We start from the raw sequence: 27,267 nt of genomic DNA on the forward strand, positions 1-27,267 counted from the left end.
CACAGATGACGGGAGCCCCTGTTGGGGGGAGGGGGCGGCGGAGGAGACGAGGATTGCTTTCTGGCACACTCTCCGTTCTCTGCACCCTGACTCGATGTGGACTCAGGACCCCTCCCTCTTCACCTTCCCCTTCCCCGTCCCGCAGGAGGCCTCAGAAGGGAGCCAGACTGGGGGCCAAATCTGCGGGGCGGCTCGTCCTGGGCCAAGGGTCCTCGGACCGGCCCGGAAAGCCGAGAGAACCCCAAAAGCTGGGCCAAGCAGGAGGGCAGCCCCATCTGGAGGGGTGGGAGAAAGGGAGGTGGTGGTTGGGGGTAGGAAGGCTCTGGCTGTGATGTCATTGGATTAACCCTCTCGGCATCAGGTGCCAGCCCCTCGGTCTCAAAGCTGACTGGTCTGGGGGAGATGGGGTGGCACTAAGTCATTAGAATCCCCGGCAGAACTCCGGTTCTGGGTTCGAGGTTTGGAAGCATTAGCGTCCCAGTGGGCGTTCGATTGCCCCGGACGGCCGCCGCACCCTGTGTAGATGTCCGTGACATCAACCCGTGGGTGAGCGTCGAGTGTGGGTCCTGGTGACCGTTTCATGTGTTCACTTACTATATGTGAAACCATCAGAATACTTGTACGAAGGGTGGGATGGCAGGAGACTAATCATTTTAGCGTTGTCTGCCGCAATTACCCTAAATTGGGTGCGGAGAGCCGGGCGCACACCGCCACTCGGCGGCGGCCAAGAGCGTGGCATCTCAAAGAGAAAGCTTAGTTTCTCAGGACCTAGATTTGCCACCTACTTGCTCTAGCCCATTCTCAGATATCCTCGACCCAGAGATCTGGCATACTGGTTTGGATACCCACCCCTGTCTGGATATTCTTTCTGTACTTTTGATCCTGCAATTCCTTCCTTCGGGAACTACCTTTCTCATTCTTCTCCTGGTTTACAATTACGTGTTCCAAAACTCAGCGCCAATGTCCCTCCTCCAGAACCCCTCCAGAACCCGCTCTTCCTCCAGGACATAGCTTTTTTTTTTTTTTTTTTTTTTTTAATCCCCAGCGCCTGGCGGGGCGGGGAGGGGAGGGCGGGTCTAAGGAGCTGAATTGGGTTGCTCAGATTTGCAGGACCTGGGTTCGGAGGACAGACGCAGGTTTCCACCAGGGGGCGCGAGGACTCCGCGTCATTTTACTAACTCCACCAGGTGGCGCTGCCTCCCGCCTCTGGTCCTCCAAGGTTGGGGAGCCGGCCGGCGGATTCGCCTCTACTGATTGGGAGAGCCACAGCTAAACTATTTGCATAATCTTGAAAGGGCCATGCTGAGTGGTTGAGGTATAGAAGCAGAAGCTGAAACGAGCCCTCTCATTGGCTTAAATTTCCCCCCTGCGTCCACATCCCGGTCAGATTGGGCCCGGAGGTCAGTCGGAAGCCTCCGGCTAGTGGCGAGACCGGGACCTTAGTCGGCGTATTAGGCGCTGCAGGGTGAGTGCCGGGTGGCCGGGCGGCTGGGGTGGGGGACCCCAGGGCAGAAGGAGTGGAGGACCAAGGTGGGAGAGTGTTGGCCCCGCCCTGACTCCTCTTGGCTTGCCCATTCTCCGGTCTAGGAGTTGGAAATGTGCACCTAGAGAGGGACAGCGGCTCTTGGCACCTGCCTCCACCCACCCACCGAAGTCCTATCCGCCCGCCTTGGCCCCCACCCGTGCTGCCCTGGGGTAGGAAAAGGAGTCTCAGCTGCAGCTTCTGACCTCCCGGGGCACCTGACTCGGGTGTAGAGCTTAGTTTGCCCCTCTGGAAAGTGGACCAGTGGCTTACAGAGGTGTGTGCCAGGGTGGACCGTGGAGGTCTGCTCATACGGAAGCTTGTTCTTGTAGAGTCGCTCAAAAGTAGGTCCCCAAGGTTCAGAGGCGCGCGGTATGGGTACCGAGAATGAAAGCCCAGAACCGGACTGCCAGAAACAGTTCCAGGCCGCAGTCAGTGTCATTCAGAACCTGCCTAAGAATGGTGAGGGCGCTGGGACCTGCACTTGGGGGTCAAGAAGATTGGGGTTTGCCGGGGGTTTCCCAGGAGGCTCTGATCCTTGCAGTTTTTGCCGATAAGTCCCTGCCTGGGCTGCCCTGGGGATCTCCTCTGCCTCCTGTCCCAGTCCAGCTGAGTGGGACCCCTCACCATCTCTGTCCATTCCAAGGGTGGGTGGTTCTCCCCCCACTTCCACTCTCTTGGAGCTGGGGGTGATGCTCTGCCTTCCACTTCCCCACCCCCTGCCCAGGCTCTTACCGCCCCTCCTACGAAGAGATGCTGAGATTCTATAGCTACTACAAGCAAGCTACCATGGGGCCCTGCCTCGTCCCCCGGCCTGGGTTCTGGGACCCAATAGGACGATATAAGTGGTGAGCCCCCTACCCACCGAGCAAACAAGCCTCAGCTGTCAACCAGCCTCTCACAGCGCTCTGCCCCCCAGGGATGCCTGGAACAGCCTGGGCAAGATGAGCAGGGAGGAAGCCATGTCTGCCTACATCACTGAGATGAAGCTGGTGGCACAGAAGGTAGGGAGAGGCTGCAGGCGTCTTTCTGTCCCCAAGGTCCCAGCTAGGTGGCCTATCTTCTACCCTTCCAGGGCTGACCCCCATTAGGTTTCCTGCACATTGACACCCCTGTGGGAATTACTACCTACATGCCATCTCTCTAACCCTGCTTGTCTCTGGTCCCTGACTGGGCACAGGGTGGAGGGGACCCAGTTCAAGTGGGATAGGAGGACAGCGGTAGGAGGGGCAGGCCCCTGTCCAACAGACACCCTGCCCCACAGGTGATCGACACGGTGCCCCTGGGCGAGGTGGCAGAGGACATGTTTGCTTACTTCGAGCCCCTGTACCAGGTGATCCCTGATATGCCGAGGCCCCCGGAAACCTTCCTGAGAAGGGTCACAGGTCAGGCCCCCAGGTTGGGAGCTCCACAAGTGCTGAGTGAACTTTCTGAGGTCCAGGCGGAGGGGGCTGCTCAGGTGGAGGGGGATTTGGGGGTAGAGGGCTCCAGGTGACGTCCCTGTAGACACTCCAACCAGCGCCCCTGATGGAGTGGGTCTCAGGGAGAGCCCATGGCTCATGAGGAGCAGGGGCTGATCTCACTGGGAAGCTCCAGCCTTTTCCCAGCCCCACCTCTGGGTGCCATGTCTCAGCAGGTTGGAAAGAGCAGGCACTGAATGGAGATGCCAGGGCTGCCCCAGAGCTTCCCTGCCCCCCCAGGGAACCAGCACTCCCAAATCCAGGTCAGTGCCTGGGGGGAGGGACAGACAGCCAAAGCCAGAGGGTGGGTGGGGAGCTTCCAGTGGGGTGGGTAAGGGGAGAAGGCTGGATGGCACACCTCATTCATGCCCACAGACACTGAGACCTCCTGTGCTTGCAAAGGCCAGGGGGCAGGTTCCGGGACCCTGGTTCCAGGACCTCACTTCTGGGACCCATCTATGCCTCCCATGGCAGTATCTCTCGTGTTCCCAGAGCAGGTGCCTTTACTCCTTGAACACCCCTCGCCTTTTTCCATAGCCCCCGTCTTGTCACCAGTGTCACCTATCCCCTCCCCAGAGTCCCAGCCACCTAGGGACCTGGACTCCGAGGTTTTCTGTGATTCCCTGGAGCAGCTGGAACCTGAGCTGGTGAGACTACCCCTCATTCCCTGCCTTCCCCACCCCACTGTGCCCTGGCTGCCCTACTCCCACCCTTGGATCTTGTGACTCCTCTCAGCAGGTCTGGACAGAGCAGAAGGGAGCCCCTGGAGGAGAGCCTGACACCAGAAACAGCTCCACGCTCCCCGCAGAGAAAGGTGAGCCCTTGTCTGACCCTTCACCCGCTTCTGCCATTCCCTGTGATTCTGGTGCCCCAGGCTTTCCCCTGACTGCCCTCTTGGGGCAGAGGTGAAAGTCCAGCACCGGGCACTTGCCAGCCAGCCAGACACCAGCCTGGATGGGCAAAGTCCCTGCCCGGCCCCATCTTTGTAGGCCTCCCACTGGGGACTGTCAAAGGACAATGATTTCGGCCCAATCCCCTTCTAGGATTTCCGTACGTGCCGTGTCCCTTAAGGGCACTTTCATAAATATTATCTCCTTTATTCCTCTGAGTAAGCAGCCCTGTGAAGGCAATGACATTTCCCCCTAACTTTCAGGAGACAAAAATGAGGCTCAGAGAAGCTTCTGACTTGGCCACAGTCACACAGCTGAGTGGCGGTGCTGGGATTCAAACCCCTGGCAGCCCATCACTCAGCCACATGGATGGATTTTATAGAAATCACAGTTGGTACAAGGGATCGCCCTCTACTATTAATTTGCCCAGACCTGCCCCAGCCTGCCACCACCTTGTCCCTAGCTGAGTTGCCTCCTGAGTCCCCTTCCCTGTGTGTCTGTGCTCTGCAGAGGGCAGCCCGCTGGGGCCCCAGGAATTGGACACGTGGCTGGTGGGGACAGTTCGGGCGCTGCAGGAGAGCATGCGGGATGTCCAGGGTAGACTGCAGAACCTGGAGAGCCTGCCCAGCGTCGTCGAGCAGGTGAGCCGCCCCCAGGGCCCAGGGCAAGATAGAGGCAGAACTCCAAGGCTCTCTGTTCTGGGCTCCTCGTGGAGCCACTTCTGTCTTTCGTCCTAACTCCCCACCTGCCCACACCTCTGCCTTCTCCAGAGTGGTGTGGTTGTCCGTTGCAGGCAGGGCAGTCAGGGGGACTGAAGCACTTCCACCCTGGAAGGGAGAATGGGGGAGGCCCTCCTTTCCTGCTCTTGCCGGAATAGAAACTGAACATGAGCACTAATTCCAACAGTTTGGAAGGCCAGGACGTGCCTGCTCTTTGCACTGGGGCTGGGGGGGGGCCCTGTTGCCAGATTTAGGGTTTGCTCCCAAGTGGCTCAGCCCTCGTGCCCCTCCCTCCCTCCCCTCTACTCCTAGATCTGCTTGGCCCTCACACCTCTGCTTCTGAGCTCCTGCAGCATCAGTCACTGCCACCAGTCTCTGAGCCCCAACTGAGTGCCAAACGCGTACTTCATTATCTCATTTAATCCGCACAGCCCTAGGAACTAGCTTTGCTTTTCATTTCCCTTTTCCAGAAGAGGAAACCAAGTGTCTGAGAGGCTGGGTAATTCACCTGAGGGCACACAGCCCAGAGGAACCTCACAGAGCTGCTGTGAGGCTTAGATGAGGCAATGTCCACCGCACTTCTCCAATTACTATTATTATTATTCACATCCAGTGAGGGAGCTGAGAGCAGCCTCAGGTCTGTCTCCCTCCAAAGCTGGGACTCCTCATTGACGGAGTAGGTCTGTTCTTGAGAAGCCTGGGGTGGTGGGGGCAGGAAACGGCTAAATTGCTGGACGTGGGGGATCACCTGGGTGACCCTGAATCCCCTTGACACAGTGGGTGTCAGCCAGGGTGGCAGGAATTTCCTCAGACCCATCTTTCAACGCCCACCCCCGCAAGGCTTTATTTATTTATTTTACTTCTAACTCATTTTATATGCTGAGGATTGTGAAGATTTCCACCCTGAAATAGCTGGCTTTCCATCTCTAAAAATAAGAATATTCCACTACCTAGCCCGAGAGGACAACATTTTAGCACACACTTCGTATCGTCACATCCCCAATCCAAATCGAAATCTCCCCAGCTGTCCCGAAATTGCCTTTTCCAGCTGCTCTGTCTGTCCAGTCCAGGCACATGTGCTGCGTGTGGCTTCTCCGTCCTTTAAGACTCCTTTAATCTAGACCGGTGCTTTCTCCTTGCTACTGACTTACTGAGACTGGGCCAGTGGTCCAGGAGAAGGTTCCCTTCAGGTCTCTCTGATTACATCCTCCTGGCTTGTTTACATGACCAGATCATGTCACATGTGATGCTCTGCACATCAGGGGACACATATCTGGATGTCCCACAGTTAATGATTCTAGCACGGCCCACTGGCGTGGATGAAGGAGGAGTGCCAGTCTGATCTCACTACTGTTAAGTCGTGTTTTCCTCTTGCCAGCCAGGGCATGTCCTGCTCCCCTGACCCCATTTGCCACGTGATTTTTGACAATTAATGGATAAGCCCTGCCTGGATCAATAATTTATTTGGAAAAAAGAAACGTTGACTTCTAAATTCTCTTATTCCTTTAACATTTATTAGGGTGACACTTTACTGTAGAGTTTCATCTAGGATTTCCCTGAAGTACAGCGCCTTATGGAAAGGGAGAATAAGTGCTTAATTCATTCTCTTTAATTACCTATCTTAAAGTAAGGAGTTGATTGAACAGCCACCTCAACAGTGACAAATTTCCAACTTTCTCTTTGAGTATCATTACGGACTAATGGATTTTAAAGATTCAGTCTCTCAATCAACTGAAATTATTCTTTGTGATGCTTAGACTGGCACAATTTTGGTCAATGGAGACCCTTTCAAGCAGGGTCCTATGTTCTTATAACATGATCTCACTAATCTTTAAAAGTTTCCTTGTTTTCTGGTACAAAATGTCCCACATTCACCTCTGCCTTCCCTGCTCGGGACCTGGAACTCGCCACTTCTCCAAGGAGCCCTGGCTCCTTTTAGCAGAGAATGAGATTTAGAAGCTAAACTCTGAGCACCATTTGAAATATATGGCACATCCTTTATAATATTGGGTGTTCAGGCCACACCAACAGGGCCACTGCTTTGTGGCCCAGTAGAAACAGCCTAGAAGCCATTCTCTCCACCGCGCAGCCCCTACAGGCCCCTTGGCACCTGGGATTGCCCTCAGAGGAGGATGCGGGAGGGCACTGGAGGTCAGCTGTCAGGGACACACTGGGAACCCCAGGAGCCTTTCCTTTCTAGTGGTGCAGATTCAGGCACCATTGATAGGGACTGCTTCCCTATCTCAGTCGTTGCGATCTTAGGGAGGCACAACTCCCACTTAGCTCGGGAAGCAGGTTCCTAAGGAATTGCCCGGTCTGTGCCGAAGCCTGGGCCGGCCCCTGACTCCCTCCCTCTCGGCAGCAGAGGACCCCGCCCGGTGCCCGGCCATGGCCCCTCAGGCTCTCGGGTCCCACGCTGCTCTTCCTCCTCCTGTGGCCCTTCATCGTCCAGTGGCTCTTCCGACAGTTTCGGACCCAGAAGAGGTGACTCTCAGTGGAGGGGTCTCTGTAGCCAACTGAGGTGGCTATGAGCCCCCTGTCCTGCTGTGCCCTGAGCCTTCCTAGGGTTTAGGAGAACAGCATTAACTCTGTGTTCCCACCATTCAGTGTTTGCCTCTGCACCGCTCCCTTATCGGGGGGCCATTTAAGAGCCCATCCTTCCCCGCGGCTTCACATGGACACCTTCTCCTCTCCCGCCCAAACACCCAGGCTCCCTGGTGAGGGTGCAGTAGTGGTGCACGTCCCGGGTTCTGAGTTGGCCGTGACTCGGGGGCGGGGCTGCCGGGTCTCAGCCTCCGCCCTCCCCACCCTCTGGGTCACCTGACTCTTCTCCCACCCCAGTCTCTCCCGGTGGAGGCCCAGCTCTTGGGCAAGTTGGGACTTGGGCCGGGGCCTGGAAGAATGATTGGCTGAGAGGCTGCGGGAGGAAGGCCAGGAGGCCCGGCCGAGTTGGGGGCAGGGGAGTGAGCTCCGTTTTGCTGGTCTCCCTCCCCCTGCACATACACACTCAGGACGTCTTCACGGAAGACTCACAAATGTTTCACTAAATAAAATAAGACCTTGATCTTCTGCCTTCTGGGTCCCCACGGAGTGAGGCGGGAAGCCGGGTCCGGGCGCGCAAGGCACAAGTCTTCCCTGCCCCACCCCCAGTACCCCCGAGGACGGTCCCGAGAGGCGGGCGGCTTTCCCTCCTCCCGGGGCAGGAGAGGGGAGCACTGGGGCCCTGGGCCCGAAGGGGGCGGGGCGGCCGAGGGAGGGGAGCGGGGCCTACCGCCGCCACGGCCGGGGGGTGGGGCCATGTCGCGACCTTCCCCCCCCCCCCCGCCCCGTCGGAGGGGGGCGTCTGGCGAGCTGGGGGGTGGTGGGAGGAGAGGAAGCCGGCGCCGGGACCGAAGGGCGGCTGCTCGCTGCCCTGTGCGCGGGCCGCAGGGAAGGGGCTTCGGGTCCCCGGCCCCGGAAGTGCCCACCGCCCGCTTCCCCCTCCTTAGCTGCTCGTTCCCGGTGTCCCCGCCCGTGACCTCCGCGCTCGGGCTTTCCCAGGGAACTTTCTGGAAGGCCAAGACCCAGCGGGAGCCTAGTCCCGCCCCACCCTGAGGAGTGGGGGCGGGGCCGCTCCTTGGGAGCCCCCGTCGGGGTGGGCAGAGCGCCCGCGTGGGCACAGAGCTCCGGGTGACGCCCGCTGCTCGGGCCCCGAACTTATTTTTCTCATCGCCGGGCGGCCTTGGCCTCCTTCTGGTCTCCGACAGCCCTGTCGCCCCCGCCCCCACCCCGTGCGGCCGCCCTGGCTCTAGCAGTGGCCTGTATTCGGTGGCGAATCCGCCACCCCGAGCGCCTCCTAGTGTTGGCCCCTGACAGGCCACTGGCCAGGGTCCCCATCTGCAGAGGGCCACAGTTGCCACCGCCCGGGCCCCAGGACCTTCCTACCCTGGGTGAGGAAGAGGTAGTTCTGAAGTCTCCTTCTTGGAGACCCTTAAATTCCTAGGTTCCCTCTATCAGTCCCTGGCCTTGACCACTGCCCAAGGTTGGGTATCATTCGACCCACTGGTAGCCTCAGTCACTCTTTGACTGTCAGTCTTTCTTCCAAGGTGGGGAGGGTGTCCCTCAAAACAGACACACGGGCCCTGCTGCTCCGCGGTCCAGTCCAGTTTCGCAAGCAGAGGTTGAATAAACCCTTGTGTGAAGGATGGACAACAGCAGGGTAGCAGGAGAAGGAGCAAAGTGGTGCTGGGGATGCAGGCATGGGCACACAACTAGCTGTGTGACTTGGGCAAGATTCTTAACTGCTCTGAACCTGGGCTGCCTTCTTTGTAAAATAAGGATGAAGATCTCTTCATCATAAGGCAGTCTTAGAGTTTAAATGACCAAGACATGTAAAGTGGCTGGCAATGGCTTAAAACTCCGTTAACATCAAGGTGCCTGGCCTCTTGTTTGACAGAATTCTAGAATCCCACAACCTATCCATCTGCCCACCCCTCCCCACATATGACAAATGAGCCCTGCCCAGTAAACTGAGGCTGGCTGGGCTCAGCTATACCTTTCAATCCCCCTTAATGAGAGTACCCAGGAGTCCTCTGGAGTCTGAAATTTTAACAATACAAAGGTCTCTGACTCCCATTCAAGTTCTCTGCAAAACCCCTTTTCTCAGAGAGTTCTCAGTGTGGGGGGCAGCTCTTGCTTACAGGGAGCCCTGCAGGACTGATTAAGGAGCACAAAGAAGGCCAGGCTTTTCAGATGCACCTGAATTCTTGGAAGCTCAGGGGCTCTTGTGGGCAATTTCAAAACATTTGGTTGTGCCCCAGAGGCAGTCTTGCTAGCCTGTCCCTTGGGGCATACCCATCACCACCTCCTCACGGAACCACTGAGTTCCCAGACCAGTCCTTTCTTCGGACGCAGTGCTTGCTCTTTATAAAATGTTCTTCTTCATGCTACTAGGCCTGAAAATGCTTCATCGTTCAGAGAAAGCCAAAAAGACACCTCCCCCACACGTCCTGTCCATAATTCCCAACTCCTGAGCAGCTTGGCTCAAAAGATCCTACCAGGATTTTCTTCACTTGCCATTTTGGCTCACTGTGGTTTAATGGTTTCTCTACACTGTCCATGAGCAGCAGAGATGACATTTCGTTCATCATAGTTTCTCCTAACAAGTGTTTGCTAAATGAAGAAACGGAAATGGAAAATGGGGGTCACAGAGACCTTCGTTCTAGCAAGAAGTGCCCCTTAGTTGTCATGTAACCTTGGACAAGTCACTTCATTTCTCTGAGTCCTAGAGACTTCTTACCTCTAAAACAGAGACAATCATCCCTACCCTAACTCATTGGTCTGTGGTGGGGTCAAGTGGTTCTGTGTGCAAAAACAATGTTATATGTCGAACGTAAGACACTGCTATTAAGGAAGAAATAACAAGAATAGGTCACTGGGTGTGTGTCAAGAGGGAGATGCTGTGATTACGCTGACATTTTAGGCCTAAACGATTAGAGCGGCGAGTTTGGGCTACTCCAGGGCCCTGTCCTCTGGGCCGGAGCCTGGAATCTGGAGAATTTTCTCGAGGCTGTGTCACCCTCCCTCCCCCATGAATCTACCCCAGTCCTGGGCCAGAATCCCCCTGTCCCCATTTCCGGGCAAGACCTCCTCCTTGGGGAAGACTCCCGCTCTGTTTCCTCCCAGTGCTGCCCAGCGCCCACTGATGAGGAAGGGCCTCTGTGGATGGTACCCCTTCTCTCTCCGCTAGCCAGCGTTGATTATTTAAACTCAGGATTAATTTTGAGCTCTATCCCTCCCCCGCAATCGAGGTCCACCAACTGGCCCGACTGCCCTGTCAGGCCTCAGGAAATGTTCCCGGTCGGCTCGGAAGTGAAGAGATCAAGTCGGCCCCAGGAGGCCATTTTTGTTTGACAGAAGCCAAGGCTGAGGCCCGGGGGCTAGGCCTTCCCGCCCCGGGATCTCCCCGGAGCCTTGGATGCACTCCCCGCGCTTCCCGGATCCCCGCCCAGAAGAGAGGCTCGGTCACGGCCCACCATTTTGCATTGGTCCTGGACGGCGGGGGCCCCGAAAGACCAGACCTGGACTGGGACTCGGCCACTTTCGCCGAGCGTCCCAAAACCAGTCCCAGGGTGGAAGTCACCCGGGACTCGAACCTGCCTTCTCATCCTCCGAGGCCTAGTCCGAGGTTGCTGCACTAATGCAGTCACACTGTCCCTTTAAGACGGCACTTTTTATTCTTCATTTGTTTACTTCTTCATACGCTTTTCGTTTTTTTTACAATGTGTTCACAGTATCCTTCCGCAAATGTCAGTCCCAGGCACTAACCACACGCACCTTGAAGCCATTCCTGTAATCTTAAGAATCAAGAATTATTAGTTGTAGGCCAATATCTCTCTTTATAGAATTTAATCCTCTTTTACACTTTAGGGACTACTTTTTAGGAATATACCATTTTTGCTTTAAGTAACAAATGTTTATGACCTTCAGAACCCTTCCGCTGAGGACAGAATATGATAATAGCCTCTAAAACTCACCTTTTCATAAAAATATTCTGTGTAGGCCCTCAGAGGCCATCGAATCTTCTCGTATTCCTGAAGCAGAATGGTATGGTCCAAAGCCCGCCCCATCTTCTCTATGATTGGCTTTCCTTCTTTGGCGAGACTTGTGACTCCTGACCAATGGTCACTCACGTTTCTTTAGCGAGGGATGTGCGATAGAAGGAGGCGGCCTGGAAATCGCCCCCTACGCGTTCTGGGATTGGCTACGTCGCACGGCGCGCGAGGACGGCGGGCCTGAAGGATGAGAACTACGACTCCCAGCTTCCTGAGATGGGGACTCCGTTACGCATGCGCATGGGAGGGGCGGCCAGGCTTCTATATAAAAGGGGCGCAGAGGGCTGGGAGGCAGCAGTTGGAAGTTGGCAGGTGGAGAGGCAGGTTGGGAGGGGGAGCCGGGGGAGGAGGCGGAAGAGTTGCTGTCGGAAGGGGGAGGAGGGAGGGAGGAAAAGAGGAGGAGGCGGTGGAGATCTGAGCTGAACCGAGCATCGAGCCAAAGGGGAGATGAGTTTGTCTGTCCTCGGCTGAGGCTCCGGCCGGGCCTAGGGAACTGGGAGCTCGGGTTGGAGCGACACCCGTGGAAGTGGGAGGAGGTGGCTCTGGGACTTTAACCCCTTGTGGGCTCTGCGGCAGGGGATTTAACCCTTTGTGGATTCGGCCCCTCGGAGGCAGCGTCATCGGGTAGTTTTAACCCCTTCGGGGCTGGGTTTAACCCGTTGGACTTAACCTCATCTCCTTGGCCACCAACTCCTCGATCGTGGGGGCGCTCTGCGGGGAGGTTTGAGGTCCACCCCCTTTGCACATTACGTACTGTTACTGCTGCTGCACCCCCCCGGACCCGCTTAGCTGGCCGCGTTGTGGGCACTTAACCCTTTATTGACTTGAGCTCTCCCAAGTTGCAATTGGAGTTTGTTGACAGAAGGACTGGCTAAAGGCGTCACTGCAGGAATTACAGACCGAAGAGGACTCTGCTGGACGTTTTTTAAAAGAAAAGAAAAGCCTCTTTTTTCCTTAAGGACTTACAGCCAAAATTTTTCAAACTTCGAGAAGAGGACTCTATTAGCCATGGCCGAGCCACTCTTGTCAGAATACCAGCACCAGCCTCAAACTAGCAACTGTACAGGTGCTGTTGCTGTTCTTGAAGAGCGGAACCCCGATCGCCCCCCAGGCGCGGAGGAGCGGGTGCCCGAGGAGGACAGTAGGTGGCAATCGAGAGCGTCCCCCCAGTCGGGTGGCCGTCCGGGGCAGGAGGGGGAAGGGAGCTTGGAGCCCCAGCCGCCTCCCCTGCAGACCCCGGTCCGTCCAGAAGCTAACTGCCCGGAAGCAAGCGAGAAGGGCCAGAATAGGGATGATTTGTCCGCTGGCGGAGCCCCCCTGCCGGCAGCCGGGGGAGAACCGAGGCCCGAGGCCGAGCCGCTCGCACAGCCATGTCACGACTCCGAGGCCAACAAGTTGGGGGCTCCTGCTGCAGGGGGCGAGGAGGCGTGGGGACAGCAGCAGAGGCAACTGGGCAAGAAAAAACATAGGAGACGCCCCTCCAAGAAGAAGCGGCATTGGAAACCGTACTACAAGCTGACCTGGGAGGAGAAGAAAAAGTTCGACGAGAAACAGAGCCTGCGAGCCTCAAGGATTCGAGCTGAGATGTTCGCCAAGGGCCAGCCTGTCGCACCCTATAACACCACGCAGTTTCTCATGGATGATCACGACCAGGAGGAGCCGGATCTCAAAACCGGTCTCTATCCCAAGCGGGCCGCTGCCAAATCCGACGACACCAGCGATGAGGACTTCATGGAAGAAGCGGGCGAGGAGGATGGGGGAAGCGACGGGATGGGAGGAGATGGCAGCGAGTTTCTGCAGCGGGACTTCTCGGAGACGTACGAGCGGTACCACGCGGAGAGTCTGCAGAACATGAGCAAGCAGGAGCTCATCAAGGAGTACCTGGAGCTGGAGAAGTGCCTCTCGCGCATGGAGGACGAGAATAACCGGCTGCGGCTGGAAAGCAAGCGGCTGGGAGGCGACGACGCGCGTGTGCGGGAGCTGGAGCTGGAGCTGGACCGGCTGCGCGCCGAGAACCTCCAGCTGCTGTCGGAGAACGAACTGCACCGGCAGCAGGAGCGAGCGCCTCTGTCCAAGTTTGGAGACTAGACTGAAACTTTTGGGGGGGAGGGGGCACAGGGGACTTTTTACAGTGATGGAATGTAACATTATACACATGTGTATATACGACAGCGGACCTTTTTATGACACATAATCAGAAGAGAAAATCCCCCCGGCTTTGGTTGGTTTGGTAAATTTAGCTATGATGTAGCTTGCGTGCTTTTTTCCTGTTCTTTAATTATGTGAAACTGAAGGGTTGCTTTTCTTGTTTTCCTTTTTAGTTAGGTTTTTTTTTTTAATGTGTAAGTAATTTGACCAAGTTATGATGCATTTTTCTGTTAAAAATCCCCTCCTTAAACGGAGCTATAAGGTGGCCAAATCTGAGAACCATTAAATTCATTCTAGTTATAATAAATTTAATATTTGTAAATGTAACAGTTTCAGTGTGATTTCTAGAGCTAATTCAAATAGTGCTGGCTTATTTTAAGTGCATTGTGTGTGTGGGGGGGGGGGGGGGGGTAAAGAAATCATTAGTCAGTTTGCAGAAAAAATCTTTAATGGGACAGTTTTCAATTTGCTGATTTTTCCCTTGAATGGGTTTTAGTGTGCTACAAAATACAGTTCAGGCAAAATATAAAGATTTAATTACCTTCAATACTTAAGTGTGCTTGCTTAGTGCCTTGGTTTTAATTTTTTGATGCTGGAGAAATAATCCAGTGGTGGGTGCTTGGGGAGCAGAAAGTGGCTACAGTCAGAAGCTTAGAATTTAATTCTGCTTCTCAACAGCCAACCTAATTTGGTAGTTTGTTAGGTTAGACAAAGGACAGTCTCATTTCACTCCTACAAATAGGTTTTTAGTAATCCCTTCACCTCCCCAATACGGCTTGAAGAAGCTCCTGCATGTCTGAAAGAGGCTCTTGGTAAACCCCTTGCTTTTTTAGTGCAAGCAATGGTTGAATAAACTTGTGTGGCAGCTCTTTGTTAAGATGTTTAGAGGTAGGGAATATTGGATTTATAGAGGAAATGGCTGTTTGGGGCATTCCAAGGACTTACCCTAATTATCTAATACTTAGGTGCTCCCTATACTAAAAAAAGGAACAGGAGCTGTCCACCTTTTCATGAGGGTCAAGCCAAAATTAGAAATGCCCCCTCACTGCAAATGAAATGTAAAGCTTCTGGTTGGGGAGCTAAATTAAGTCCTTATGGGCCGAGTGGGAACCCTGCACATTCCTTGTGCAGTCGCTATCCTCAATCTCCTAATAGCTGCTTAGGTTCTGGAGTAGTTCTGTTCTTGAAAATGCAAGGAGGCCCTCAGAATTAATTTCTGCCCCCAAATCAAAATAGTAAGAAATGATGATCGTTGGCAATCTCTCTTTTGCTATCCTGGCCACCATTCCCTTGCAGTGTATTCAGTAAACTTCCAGCTCCTTAAAAACAACAAAAAAGAAATTACGATTGTTTCTTCCTGTCATCATGGTTAATCCAGCCCATCTCCACCTGCTCTGTGTCAGTGTTTTCCTACAGCAGATGCATTGCTCAAATCATTAGCACAGGGGTTCCTTAACTTGGGGCCTTAGAAACCATAGGGGGTCTTGGGATACATGAACCCCATGAGTTTCTATGTAGACTTGTGTCATATGTACATTATTCTGGGGAGACAGTCAAGAGAATCAAGAGATTGTTAAACTTCTTGAAGGTTAAGAACCTCTACAGGGAAAAGGGGACCCCCCCCCCCAAACTCCCACTGGAAAGCTTGCTTTTGTAGCTAAATGGAATGGTGGAGGTGGTAGGAACTTCTAAGAGTGAAACGCACCTTATGATGCATGAGCATTCACAAATCAGTGAATCAAGGGAAATTAATGCTGGTCAAGAACTGACTCAGGGCCTTCAAAGCTGGACTAAGCTGGCCCTATTCTGGCAGATGGTCCACTGAAGACAATGTATGATCAGTTTTTCCTTTGGCCTAAAATTACATTAAATGTCTATTTTGAAATAGTTTTCTTCGTGTTTTTAATTTTCCTTCTGCTATGACGTCATGCAGTAGTCCCAGAAACCTGGCTGGCTGCTTGGTGGAAAGGCAGCAACACTGCCCTCTGGCTTTATAGTGCAGAGAAGCCTCATTTTGACTGCACTGTAGGATGCAGCAGTGATAACCTCCGATTGTAGAACTTGTTATGAAGATGAACGGATTTAAGTTTAATGATCTTGTTTCCCCTACTATTTGTCTTGGAAAGACTCTGTAAATACATTTACCGTCAGAAAAACAACAACAACTATGTTTTACTCTTAGGAGACAAATTAAGTCCAGTCTTTAAAAATACACAGTTTTAAGTAACTCACAAATTACTTTACCTGGAGATAGGCCACTTTCCAAATTTTGCTTCCAAGGCACTTTATAAAATGTATTGCATTATGTTCTTAGAGTGATGAGGTTTGTGGGAAATTTCAGTTTTCTATCAACACTTTCTACACTGAAACACTTGACTAGCCTACTGCTCTCACAATAGAGAAAAGACTCTGAATTACTCATTATAAAAGGGGGCTGTGCTGACAAATGGTCCTCAAGTCATTTGAAGATCTCTAGTCTTTCACTAAAGTCCTCTCTTCCAAACATTTTAACTGAGCTGCTTAAAAGACCAGGCTTACACACTGGCAATTTCAGTTTGTTCCCTTTCTCCTAGGGGGCCTGGGTATCTAGCCAGGACAAAGTGCTTCCCCAACTTTGAGAGAGCTGGCTGGAAAGTTTAATCCTCTAAGGAAAACTTTTGGGGGGTTAGCCCATAATACAAAGTGGCCTTCAGGAGACAGGGCCCTTTAGATATCATTTTTTTTTTTTTTTTTTGGGAGAAAACCAGGGAGGTTCAGATTGGTTTAATTCAGAAAAATATACCAGGTATCTCTAAAGAAAGAAAACATAAAAATTAGACTAGCTTAAAAGGAGTAAAAAAACCAGGGTCCTAGTCATATCTTTAACATATACTGGTAGTGCAACCCTGGACAAAACTCTCTTAAACTCTGAGTCTCATTCTTCATCAGCAAAATGGGCCTGTGCCTACTTTACAAAACTGCTATCAGGATTAAAGGATGAAAACATGTTATACTAAAGTAAGCTACCATTGATATTATTTATTTATTTCCTTTTTTTTTTTTTTCAGTAATCTCTATGCCCAGTGTGGGGCTCGAACCCACAACCCCGAGATCAAGAGTCACATGCTCCACTGACTGGGCCAGCCCTTTGTTTCTTTTTAAGACCAGAGCAGTTGCCCATTTGATCAGTATTTTAATTTTCACTTCATCTAGAGTAAAACTAAAATCCTTTGGGAAAATGTAAATACATATGACCCTAATCACTTCAAAAGTTAGAGGGGGAAAAAAAATCAAAGAGGGAATCCATAGAAATTAAAAAAACCAAAAACCAAAAACCAACAACAAAAAATCCCACAACCACAAGCGAATAGTTTACCTTCAGAAAATCAAGAGCTGGCTATATTTAGTCAAACATTAGGTAATGCACCACAGAATTCTCCCTGGCCACTTACACCCAGAACAGCTGGCAACAAATATTCACAACATTGTGATAGCAAAGTTAGCTAGAGCTGAGATAGTACTTGTATTAAGTATACTTGAGTTTGTGAGGTTTGTTTTTTGAAATTATTTTTTCAAATTTGATAACATTGGAATAAAATACCACTTTACTATTCTTGCTCACACAAAGTATAAATGGTTGATGCTAGAAATGAAAAATAATTTTTAAAAGAAAGAAGATGTCAAATTCAGGCCCTGAACAGTCGGGTGGGCTGACCAAAAGGTAATCATCATACTTTGCAAATGGGACAGAATATACAGTCTAGGTGGCAAAGGTTCCATTTGAGCCAATGGTCTTTGAATACTGGAAAGTTGACAACCTCATTCCACTTCTTGTTGAAAAAAACAAAGGCTGAGTTTAAACAGATCAATAATTGAGCCCTCACAATTCCTCCTGAATAAACTTTTTCTTGGGTTTTACTCAGAGGTGGTTCAATTATGACAAATGATGTTAACAAGGTCAAGGGCAGAGAATAATCCTAGTAGTTTATTAATAAACCTTTGCACACCAACAAAATTCTTTCAAATGAGTGAGCTGCTGTAGGCAATTGTTGGTAAGTTTTTTGAAAAAGTGCTCTCTCTCAACGTAGCACCAAGAGCAGTTATATTTGGCTTAAAAGTTTTTTCTTTTAAAAAAAATTTTTTTTTAATGTTTATTTATTTCTGAGGCAGAGAGAGACAGAGCATGAGTGGGGAGGGTCAGAGAGAGAGGGAGACACAGAATCTGAAGCAGCTCCAGGCTGAGCTGGCAGCACAGAGCCCAACGCGGGGCTTGAACTCACAAACCGTGAGATCATGACCTGAGCGGAAGTCGGTCGCTCAACCGACTGAGCCACCCAGGCTCCCCTAAAAGTTTTTTCAAGAAGAGCAAAAATTCAGAAGGAAACTGAACTCTCATCCTTCATATTCTATTTGACGCAACCACAGACTTCGTGTGAAGTGTTAAAAAGCCCTGGGTTTGCAGTATGCAAAAAGGATATTCCTGAAGGAAAATGTGGGAACTTGAGTGCCCCAAGCAGAAGCATCTGAAAAAATGACAGCATCGCTGCTCTTGTGAGCTCTCAGCAGAACTTGTGCTAGCCTCCAGAGGGTCAGAAAAGGAGGTTAATTTGAAGTCTGAAGCCTGATTCAACACAGAAGTTCGCATACCTGGATAACTCCAGTACAACTGTTAGGCAAAGGCAGGAGACCAAACTAGAGGATGGAAAGGAATGTCTAAGAGGTTACCTCTCTAGTTATTTCCAAAAGTGTACTTAACAAAACAACAAACACTTGAGCAATTTAAAAAGAGAAAATTCAAAGAGAAAGAGGGTGAGAGCGAAACACAATAAAAAATTGATTATGATTGTGGAAATCCAATCACTCAGAAGCAAGCAGCTTCATGCCAAAGGGGACCTGCTCCAAGAGTCAATCCTACTCATCCATGGATCCTGCTCACACAGAGCCACCAGGCCCCAGGAGCTGGCCATCAGGGTAAAATATCCAGGTCTTCCTAGTAACAACTGCTTGGTACCCTGAGAAACTGACCCTCATTCAGCCTAGTTGGATGGCCCCCCTTTGTGCCGCCAAGGGCAACCAGGGCCACACTTCTTTAAGGCAGGCCTCCCAAATACCCCAGATAACCTCTGAAGCAGAAGTTCTAGATTCCCAAATAATGAAGTTTTAGTAAGTAAATGTTTACATAGCTACTGAAGAGTAGTTACTCAAGGTATTTATGAGGGAGGCAACACAGATACTATTTTCAAATCAGGAAACTGAAGCATATAGGGTTTGTAGCCTTTGTCATAAACCCCAAAACAACTCATCTGAAAGGGGAGAGCCGAGAAGGAAGTTGAAGGTCTGGTTGAACATTAGATGAACAATGGACTCAGCAACAAAATGACCAGTTTGGCCTCATCTTCAGGATTTGGCCTCCGGCCAAGCCAATCAAGTCAGTGGTAGCACACACAGAAATTGAACTTGGAGTTCCTAACTTCCAGTCCTGTGTTTTGCTCAGAAGATAACCAAGGGAGCATTATTAAACTGGGTTTATTCCCAACTTTTCTTATCAAGGAATGGAAAAGCTTCCGGGTCAACCTTAAAGATGATAACCTTTCATCTTTCTAAATGAGTAACACATTTCTGCACCTGGCCCAGTACTGTCTACCTAGTAGCATCCAAAGGTTTAACCCTATTACTTCACCATGGAGGATAAATCACAAGAGTCTGGGATCCTCCACTAAATTCTTGACAGAAGAACTACAAAGATAATCTGTAAAGCCCCATTCAGCTCCTATGACTATTTAACTTAACTCCTACCAAGTTAAAGTCAGCTTTTCCTAACCCATCTTCTCTTGATCTGAAGAACAGTGTAAAATTAACATGACATAAGCCAAGTCAACCTACAGTATGAATCAAGTATACTTCATTCAGTGGTTCAAATTTTGGATTAAGAAATTAAGTCAATGGTGATCACCTTGTCACCATCCAGTTGTAAGACTTTCTCTGAGAACATCTGGGGAGCAGGGGGAGAATATAAAGTTATGGAACTGTCATTTACAACTTAAAAGATGATTAATAGGAGGAGGGGGAGGGCTTCAGTTATCAAAAACCTTTCAAGGTTCTTGCTTTTCAAGCCAAAGGCTTAGGAATGATGTGACCATGTGTAATTGGCAATGAGATTCATTACAAGATACCCTCAAAGGTAAAGTTCACTACCCAGTCACTCTCATGCTACACATAATTTCTAACTGGTATTTTAGCAACAAAATTATTAAGATATCCCTGAGCTGTATGTAAAGCTCTCTGAACTTGGATCTCGAGCAGGAGGAAACAAGATGGTTTAATCTGTAATTCAAGAAAAGAATTTCACATCAAACTTCAATCCTAAGAAGCTGCTATAACTGTCAATGTAAGGTTGAGTATTTATTTTTTTCAAAGCAGGTCTCCCCCCACCCCTCAAACGCTACATATATGAAGTTGCTCAAAACTGCAATTTCTATCTTGGTAGCATCTGGGATTCACAGAGGTGATTTTCAATTAGTGTACTTGGAAATTTAAAATAGAGGTTCCCTAGTAACGATGCGTCAGTGGCAAAATACTCCCCATTTTGTTCAGTTTGTGGAAGAAAAGTTCTTTAAACTGGAAAGAATTTGTAGTCTTATAAAGATTATGTTGGAATTAGTTCGTTCTTTCCTCTAGGAGGGCAGCCATTTCTCCAAAAGTTTTGGTTAAAACTCATGGCTCGGATTTCAAAACGCAAACAGATGTTCCTGAAGCATCCGAAATGGGCCACTCCACTTTTATTCCCAGAGCCGTGGCCACTCAGTTTTTTTTTGTGTCCCAACCCCGTAAAGGGCAAAACCCAACCTTTTTTCGGTGTAAACTTTCAAGAGAAGTGAACAGCACATTTTTAGAGTTTCCCAAACTGGCTGGGGACGTGCAAGATCAGGTCATTCCGACAATCGGGGCTGGCTAGAAATCTTGAGGGCAAGAGCGCTCAGAGATTTCCAAGCATTGGGCTCGCAAAGCCTTCCACGTGCCTCTATCTACCTAGTTCCAGGAGGAATTGGTGGTTGCTACTGTAAGAAGAGACTGTTTCCTTCTCGAAGCCGGGGCCGCGAGATGGCCTTGGTGTATGGGGGGGGGGGGGGGGGGGAGATGGTGGGTGCACCCGGCTCTGCGCCCTCGGGGCCTCCAGCTGCCAGCCACGCCAGGAGGACGCACGGCCAGAGCTGGGACCTCCGCCCTCCCCGGGGGCGCCAGTCTTTGGAATCTGGCGACGCCCCCACCTCGCCCCTCGAAGTGGGGGTCCCGCAACGCTGGGCCCCGCCACCATACCCAGGCCGCATGGGGGTGGGGAAAGTTGGCAGAACTCGGCCTCTGGATCTGCGTCCCCCGTGGGAAGAGCAGAGCGGAGTCGTTTGTTTCACCCGGTCTCTCCCCAACTGGGGTCTCGGGGAACACGCGGTAATTGCCCAAGAACCCCGCCCTCTGTGAGAGGCGAGGCTGCGGGGCTGCCGGGACGGTTTGAGGACCGGGCCCGGCCGGGGAGACTCCAACCTTCACCCCCCCGGTCCCCGGTCCCACTCCCCGCCGTCTCCCGGCGCCACCACTTCAGGCAGCCCACTCGGCCCGGCCTCTCCCCGCGCCCGGACCACCCCCCACGGGGTGCTCTCACTGCGCAGCGAGTCCCTCCGCTGCCTCCTCCCAGCCCAAAATGGCGGCGGCGGCCACCGATCCTTCTCGTCGCCTTCCTCTAGGGCCGAGGATCCCTCCGCACCCACAGCCCCGCCCCTCTCAGCCGGATCTATTTTCTGCCCCGTAAAGATTAACGCCATCAATGAACTCTTTAATTGAGCTCGGAAGGCGGGTCCCGTTGTGCTTCCGCACAGCTAATCGTTGACGAAAGGGGAAATATTGGCAGACGGCTTGACCAATCAAAGAAGGCATCGGTGAGCGCGGGAGGCCACTCGCGCAAGGGTATATGGGTTTTGGAGTTCTCGGTCTGACTGTAGACGTGACAGGATCTTGATCCGTGTTCCAAAGCTGGAAAAACTACAATCCCCAATAGGCACCGCGCTGCCAGGCTTTCCCCCCCCCCCCCCCCCCCCCCCCCCCGCCCCCCAACTTCTCCAACCTTAGTGCCTGAGCGGCTTGACCAGAGCTGCTGCAATTGCAGCAAGAGGTAGGGCTGAGGCATTGGGAACTGCACAAACAGGAGGTCGGTCGCACAGAAAGACACACAGATATAGTCGTGTGCATAATCCTTGACAGCAAATAGGTCAGTTCTGCCTTTGCAAAATCTCCTTTCTCGGACCACTTCCCCCTTTCCAAGGAATCCATCCTTATTCCAGTTGGGCTTCCCTTCCAGCTGCATGTAGTGTGAAGACTTCTTCCCCTTTCCTCTGTTTCCCGTCCTGAGAGGAAGGAGCCGGGAGGCAGGCCAGGCCCAGGAGATGATAAGGCTTCAGCCCCAGGCTCGGCCCAGGCCACAGCTGTGTTTCTCAGGGCTGGGTTTTGGAGTCCAGCCTGGGGGCAGTCAGGGGGAGGGGGTCCGCTGTCAAGACTGGGGCCTCTGGACACAGTGAGGAAAGGACCCCCTTGTAAAGCCTGCTACATATTTTCTTGTTACAGACACTGACCCACTCGACTGTCGGCCTCTCCAGGTCATTGCTGTACTTTGCCTCCCAGGACAGCGTCCTTCCCCCTTTTGGTTTTGGGGCGGGGGGGGGGGGGGGGCGGGAAGCTCAGGGCGAGCTTCCTAACTGCCAGCCTGGGCCTCAGTGACTTCTAGAAGAACAGTATAGGATGTAAACCCTGGCCTGGGGTCTGAGGAACAGGACTGGGAAGATGGTCCCTTATTCCCCATTTGGCCCTCTTGCTGGCTGGAGGTGTGAAAACCAGGGTGTGGAGGCAGCCTTCAGGGCCTTCGTTTGATAAGGACAGTGGGCAGGTCTGGTGGTACAAAATGGCTGCCGCTGCCTTGGGGAAAAATTCCTGGGTAGCCAGTCTTCCTGAAAATTCTCCTTTAAGACTTGGTTTTTCTGTTATTTAAGGCAGGTGTCATTAGTTAAAGGCATCTGCTGAAAGATTTGGAACAGAAGAAGGTGGCTACTACGAACCAGACCAACTGTAATACAGAATCACCCGCAGCCCTGGAGGAGGCCAAGGTAAGCCCCACCTTCCCAACCACCTGAGTGCCCTACCATGGATCCCGTCAGCGTGTCTCAGATGTGTTGGCAGATTTGGAAAACCAGTATTTTTAAATGAGTCCCTACTGTGCAGTGGGCAGTATGCCAGATGCCAAATCTGTGCTATCTCATAAAATCCTAGGAGCCCTTCAAGGTAGGGTTACTACTTCCATTTCAAAGAAGCTAAGGTTCTCAGAGCTGAAATACCTTTTCTAGAACCACGCAGCTAGCAAACAAAAGGTCCAGGTTTAAAGTTTGTTTTGTTTTTGTTTTTTGAGAGAGAGTGCAAGTGCATGCGAGTGAGCGAGCACGTGCTTGCGCACAAGCACGTGCTTGCGCACAAGCACAAGCAGGGGAGGGGCAGAGAGGGAGGGAGGGGAGGGGAGAGGGGGAGAGAGAATACCAAGCAGGCTCCGTGCTGTTAACACAGACTGTCGCAGGGCTCAATCCCACGAACTGTGAGATCATGGCCTGAGCCGAAATCAAGAGTCGGACGCTTAACCGACTAAGCCACCCAGGCACCCCAAGATTAAATTTGGGGACTTCTGACAACAGAACTCTGCCTTGCAATCTGTCAAGGCTGAGAACGAAGCCTGACACAGGGAAAACAGTTTGAGCATTTGGTTCATAATTTAGGTTAGGGGTTGGGGTGCACACATCATCCGGGAGAGAGGGAGACACAGATTGTGTCAGACTCTCAGAAAACATCACCTTCTGATCTGGCAACAGGAACCCAAACCCGCTCTGCCCATACTCTCTCTTGCTGCCCCCACCTTGCCTATTCTCCCCGAGTTTTTGAGTCCCTGTAGGTGAGGAAGGAGCTCAGCTCCTCTGACCCACCTTAGCTAGCCACTTCCAGCGTTTTCTGGAGTTGTTTAATTTGGAGTTCATGGTAGGTCAGGGTTAGAAGTTCAGAGAGGGCATATGACTCACCCAGATCACACAGCTTATCTGCAGTAGTGGGAATGGTGGTAAAGGGACAAGCCTTCAGGAGGGAGGCAGCACGTGGGGCTGAGGGGCAGGGATGGTTTGGGTGAGGGGAAGGATCATCAGGGGGGACACGTACTGAGGGCTGGGGGCAGGTGAACGATTGTGCACACACAAGCAAACCACCTTGCCTGGGCCTTGCTGCTTCTGGGGTGGGGCAGAAACTCCGTCTCAGGTGGCTCAAGACACTGGTGTAGATAAGGCCTGTTCTTGATCTACGATCTCCCTGCAGGTGAAGTAACAATACAACACGACAAACAACACACACACGTACTGCGTAGACGCCGTAACACACTCCATCCCAGATGAAGAAGAGAACTCCAGGGCCTCTAAAACACTCACAGCGCACCTCCAGCTCTCACAGGGCTGCGTGCATCCCCCGATGCACACGCTATGCTTGTATGGACCTATGTCAGATGTCTCTGAGCCGTGGTGTACATTATAGAGCAACACTTTAATGGCAGGAGTTATTATTAGAATTCCCCAAACCACAAACATAGAGCAATTCATTCTCCATCCCCCACCCTGAGTACTCCCACCCTCACCACAACAGAGATAAACACATGCTGTGTACACACGCTCTTGACAGAATCCTTTCCACCTCTTAGATAAGTTCTAGGATTCTGTCGGCTGCACACTGGAGGTTCACCCTTCCTCTCCCTAGTGAGGGCCTCTTTCCTGCCGCTCCTGTCAAAGAGTGATAGCAACTTCTGCCTGGAATAAATACACCCTGTCTTCTTTGCCCTAGATCAACAGAAAGGAGAGCCTCATGTCCCTATGTTTTTTGGACCCCCCCCTCTTATGGGCTTTATGTTATTTAACATATGTTTATTGAGCACTTACCTTGGGCCATGCACGGGGACACAGTGGTGAACTGGACAGACAAGACACATTCTTATAGGAAGAAGACAGATGGTAAATGGTAATGTGGTAGATGCGACATGGAATGTTAACTGGGTCCCCTCACAATGGGAAGGGAAGATGAGGGGGCAGATCTTTAGATAGGGTGGTCAGGGTGAGCCCCTCTGAAGAGGGCACTAAGCCCTAAAGAGCTATGCAAATACCTGGAAGCAAGATCGACTACATAATTTGTAGGGCCCAGTGCAAAGGGTTCTTTATTAAAAAATTGTTAAGTTCAAGGCAAGGACAGCAGAGCTTTAAGCAAAGCGTGGGGCCTTTCTGAACAGAGTGGGGGTGAAAGGCTCTGAGAGACTGCACAGGTTGCTTCCCCACGAAGCCAACTCTGTCTGAAAGACAAGCTTCCTAGGAAGATGACTGATCAAGCAAATGCATCAGGAGCCAGTCCCCGACCTCTATTCTTTTTCTCCTACTTCATTCAAACAGTATTTAGTGAATACTGTGCTCTGTGAGGCACAGAACAGGTACTGAAATTACAGAGTGAAATATATGGGCAGAATTCCTGCTGTTTTCATGAGTTTGCTCGGGGAGGGCTGGGGGGGCGGGGGGGCAGACAGTAGACAGGTAAAAACCCACAAACCAACAAATAGTTGCAGAGGGTGAGAGGCTGGAGAGTGACCCCAAGTCAGCTATGGGAAGGTTGGCTTCAGGCCAAGTGGTTATGGAAGGGTTCCACCACCGGGGACAGGCTGTCTGTGATTTATTCTTCCTTGTCCTCTGTCTAGACCCCTGGTGCTCCTGGGAGCCCCCAGACACCCCCTGAGCCTCATGACCCTGGTAGTTCCCTGCCCCTGACACCCCGGATAGAGAGCCACTCGGAGGAGGAAGACCCTACTGGGGCTGGCAGTGGCCTGGGCTGGAACAGTAGGGCTTCCCGGACCCAGAGCCCAGGGGGCAGCTCAGTGGAGGCTGTGCTGGGCCGGAAGAAGCACCGCAGGAGGCCTTCAAAGCGCAAAAGGCACTGGCGGCCCTACCTGGAGCTGAGCTGGGCCGAGAAGCAACAGCGGGATGAGAGGCAGAGCCAGAGGGCCTCCCGGGTCCGCGAGGAGATGTTCGCCAAAGGCCAGCCCGTGGCGCCCTACAACACCACCCAATTTCTGATGAATGACCGAGACCCTGAGGAGCCCAACCTGGAAGTGCCCCATGGGGCCTCCCAGCCAGGCTCCAGCGGGGAGAGCGAGGCAGGGGAAGGCGACGGGCGAGGCCCGGCTCACGGTGAGTTCCAGCAGAGGGATTTCTCCGAGGCCTACGAGCGCTACCACACCGAGCGCCTGCAGGACCGCAGCAAGCAGGAGCTGGTTCGAGACTACCTGGATCTGGAGAGGCGGCTGTCGCAGGCCGAGGAGGAGACCAGGAGGCTGCAACAGCTGCGGGGGTGCACCGGCCCGCAGCCCTGCCGCCAGGTGGAGGAGCTGGCTGCTGAGGTCGAGCGGCTCCGGACAGAGAACCAGCGGCTCCGGCAGGAGAACGAGATGTGGAACCGGAAGGGCAGCTGCCCCGGCGGGGAGTCGGGCACCTAGGGGGGCCCCTCACCCAGGCTGACCCAGGGAGAAGGTCCCATTTCATATACACTCAGGCCGCTGGGTCTCAGGGAGGCAGGTGGCAGTTGGAAACCACTCCCAGTACCCCTGTGTCCGCTGAGAACAGCTAGAATCGGTTCAGCCTTCCCACCTTGTCGTTTCCATAATGTGTTCTTTGATGTCTTCGTATTTTTCTCAAAGAGATTAAATGATTTTCGTGAGGTCAGATGGGAGTGGCTAGGATTGATTTCACTAGGGCTGCTCTGAGAATCGAAGCACATTTGTCCCAGAGAGGTTTGGGACTGGGGTCCTACACCCACCTTGCCCCAAGCCTGGGAGGCCAGCCGACCTCTGTATTGGGGAACTACCAGGGCCTCCAGGATGTCTGAATGCTGCTCTCTGTGTCCAGGAAGAATCAGACTCCTCTGAAGGTTTTATAGAGGAGGATGCAGGGCTGGGAGGGGGGCTCAGGAACCACCGGTTCAGCCAGAACTTAAGATGCCGGATTGCCGTGAGGAGCTTGGGGTGTCCTCTGGAGGAGGGGGGGCTGGGACTTTTGGAGGGGCTCCTTCAGGGTTTCTTCCCAGGTTCCCTGTATCCTCCCTGTCCTCCCCAGAGTTCGGAGGGCCGGGCTGGATGAGGATCTGGATGGCTTGTGTCTCCTTTACCTTGACAGCCCGCTACCCACCTCCACATCTCGAAGCCAGTGGTTGGGCAGGAGGTTAGTCATCACCTTTGCCCCCAGACCTCCTGGAAGGGCACTTAGAAGTATCCCTCAAGGGAAGTTTTCTCCTGAAAAAAAAAAAAAAAAAAAAAAAAGCCCAAGAGGCAGAGGGGGCAGTGAAGCCGCCCTTAGCAGAGCTGGTGGCCTGGCTTTCCTCGTGCCCACCGCACATCTGTGTGTGCTGCTCCTCTTGCCCCATCCCCTGTGTGGTCCCTTCCCTCCGAGGTGAGCCCCTCCCCTGTCTGCGTAATAGAAAGCTGAGTCAGCTGGGATAAGGTGCCACCAAGGTGCCAGCAGTATTGGGCTCTGAAATGAGCTCACACACTGGAACACTCAGACCCAGCCTTCTCCAGACACCCGGTCTCACTTCCATCACCCCTTCCAGGCGTCCTTGTTGGCTGCCTAGTGTCAGGCTGGGGTGGTGGAGGGGGAAGTTAGTCAACTCACCAGCGAGCCTGTGTGGTTCTGCCGCCCCGTGCACCGGGGAGGGGCGGAGACCTGGCCAGCCCAACCTAGCTTCCATTCCAGGAAGGCTCATCTTGTCAAGCCACATTGGGCAAGAGAAGGGCTCAGGCCTCTGAGCCGCTGGGATGGAAATGTTGACGAACCCTGTGTGTTGCCAGGACAACTTTCATTT

The 27,267-nt window shown here is 52.4% G+C and overlaps 3 protein-coding genes across 12 annotated transcripts; all 3 read left to right on the top strand.

Annotated features, from left to right (window-relative positions):
• The first annotated feature begins 1,384 nt into the window (after positions 1–1,384).
• ACBD4 (acyl-CoA binding domain containing 4) lies at positions 1,385–7,837 on the top strand. 10 transcript variants are annotated; one of them, XM_042914990.1, is made up of 10 exons: positions 1,385–1,465; positions 1,588–1,984; positions 2,250–2,370; positions 2,442–2,526; positions 2,787–2,907; positions 3,156–3,245; positions 3,520–3,629; positions 3,718–3,796; positions 4,383–4,513; positions 6,954–7,837. In XM_042914990.1, the coding sequence occupies exons 2-10, from the start codon at positions 1,897–1,899 to the stop codon at positions 7,077–7,079; spliced, it is 951 nt and encodes a 316-aa protein (XP_042770924.1). In that variant the 5' UTR covers positions 1,385–1,465; positions 1,588–1,896; the 3' UTR covers positions 7,080–7,837. The 10 variants fall into 10 exon arrangements, with proteins under 10 accessions (XP_042770924.1, XP_042770926.1, XP_042770927.1 ...); XM_042914992.1 differs by having other exon boundaries at positions 6,957–7,837; XM_042914993.1 differs by having other exon boundaries at positions 3,721–3,796.
• Positions 7,838–11,388: 3,551 nt separating this feature from the next.
• HEXIM1 (HEXIM P-TEFb complex subunit 1) lies at positions 11,389–13,659 on the top strand. Its single transcript, XM_042914988.1, has one exon. The coding sequence runs from the start codon at positions 12,193–12,195 to the stop codon at positions 13,270–13,272; it is 1,080 nt and encodes a 359-aa protein (XP_042770922.1). The 5' UTR covers positions 11,389–12,192; the 3' UTR covers positions 13,273–13,659.
• A 6,789-nt stretch (positions 13,660–20,448) lies between these two features.
• HEXIM2 (HEXIM P-TEFb complex subunit 2) lies at positions 20,449–26,129 on the top strand. Its single transcript, XM_042914489.1, is given in 3 exon segments — positions 20,449–20,643; positions 22,347–22,460; positions 25,112–26,129. Coding segments are annotated over 3 exon segments (1,104 nt in total). The 3' UTR covers positions 25,907–26,129.
• The last annotated feature ends 1,138 nt before the right edge of the window (positions 26,130–27,267 follow it).

This window comes from Panthera leo, chromosome E1, assembly GCF_018350215.1.
Source record: "Panthera leo isolate Ple1 chromosome E1, P.leo_Ple1_pat1.1, whole genome shotgun sequence".
NCBI classification, from domain to species: domain Eukaryota; kingdom Metazoa; phylum Chordata; class Mammalia; order Carnivora; family Felidae; genus Panthera; species Panthera leo.

Excerpts from the sequence above, each read along its gene's own strand:
- ACBD4 (XM_042914990.1), top strand. The coding sequence starts at position 1,897 with ATGGGTACCGAGAATGAAAGCCCAGAACCGGACTGCCAGAAACAGTTC. Across the intron at positions 3,797-4,382 it reads CACGCTCCCCGCAGAGAAAG|AGGGCAGCCCGCTGGGGCCC; the intron begins GTGAGCCCTTGT and ends TGTGCTCTGCAG. Across the intron at positions 4,514-6,953 it reads TGCCCAGCGTCGTCGAGCAG|CAGAGGACCCCGCCCGGTGC; the intron begins GTGAGCCGCCCC and ends CCCTCTCGGCAG.
- HEXIM1 (XM_042914988.1), top strand. The coding sequence starts at position 12,193 with ATGGCCGAGCCACTCTTGTCAGAATACCAGCACCAGCCTCAAACTAGC.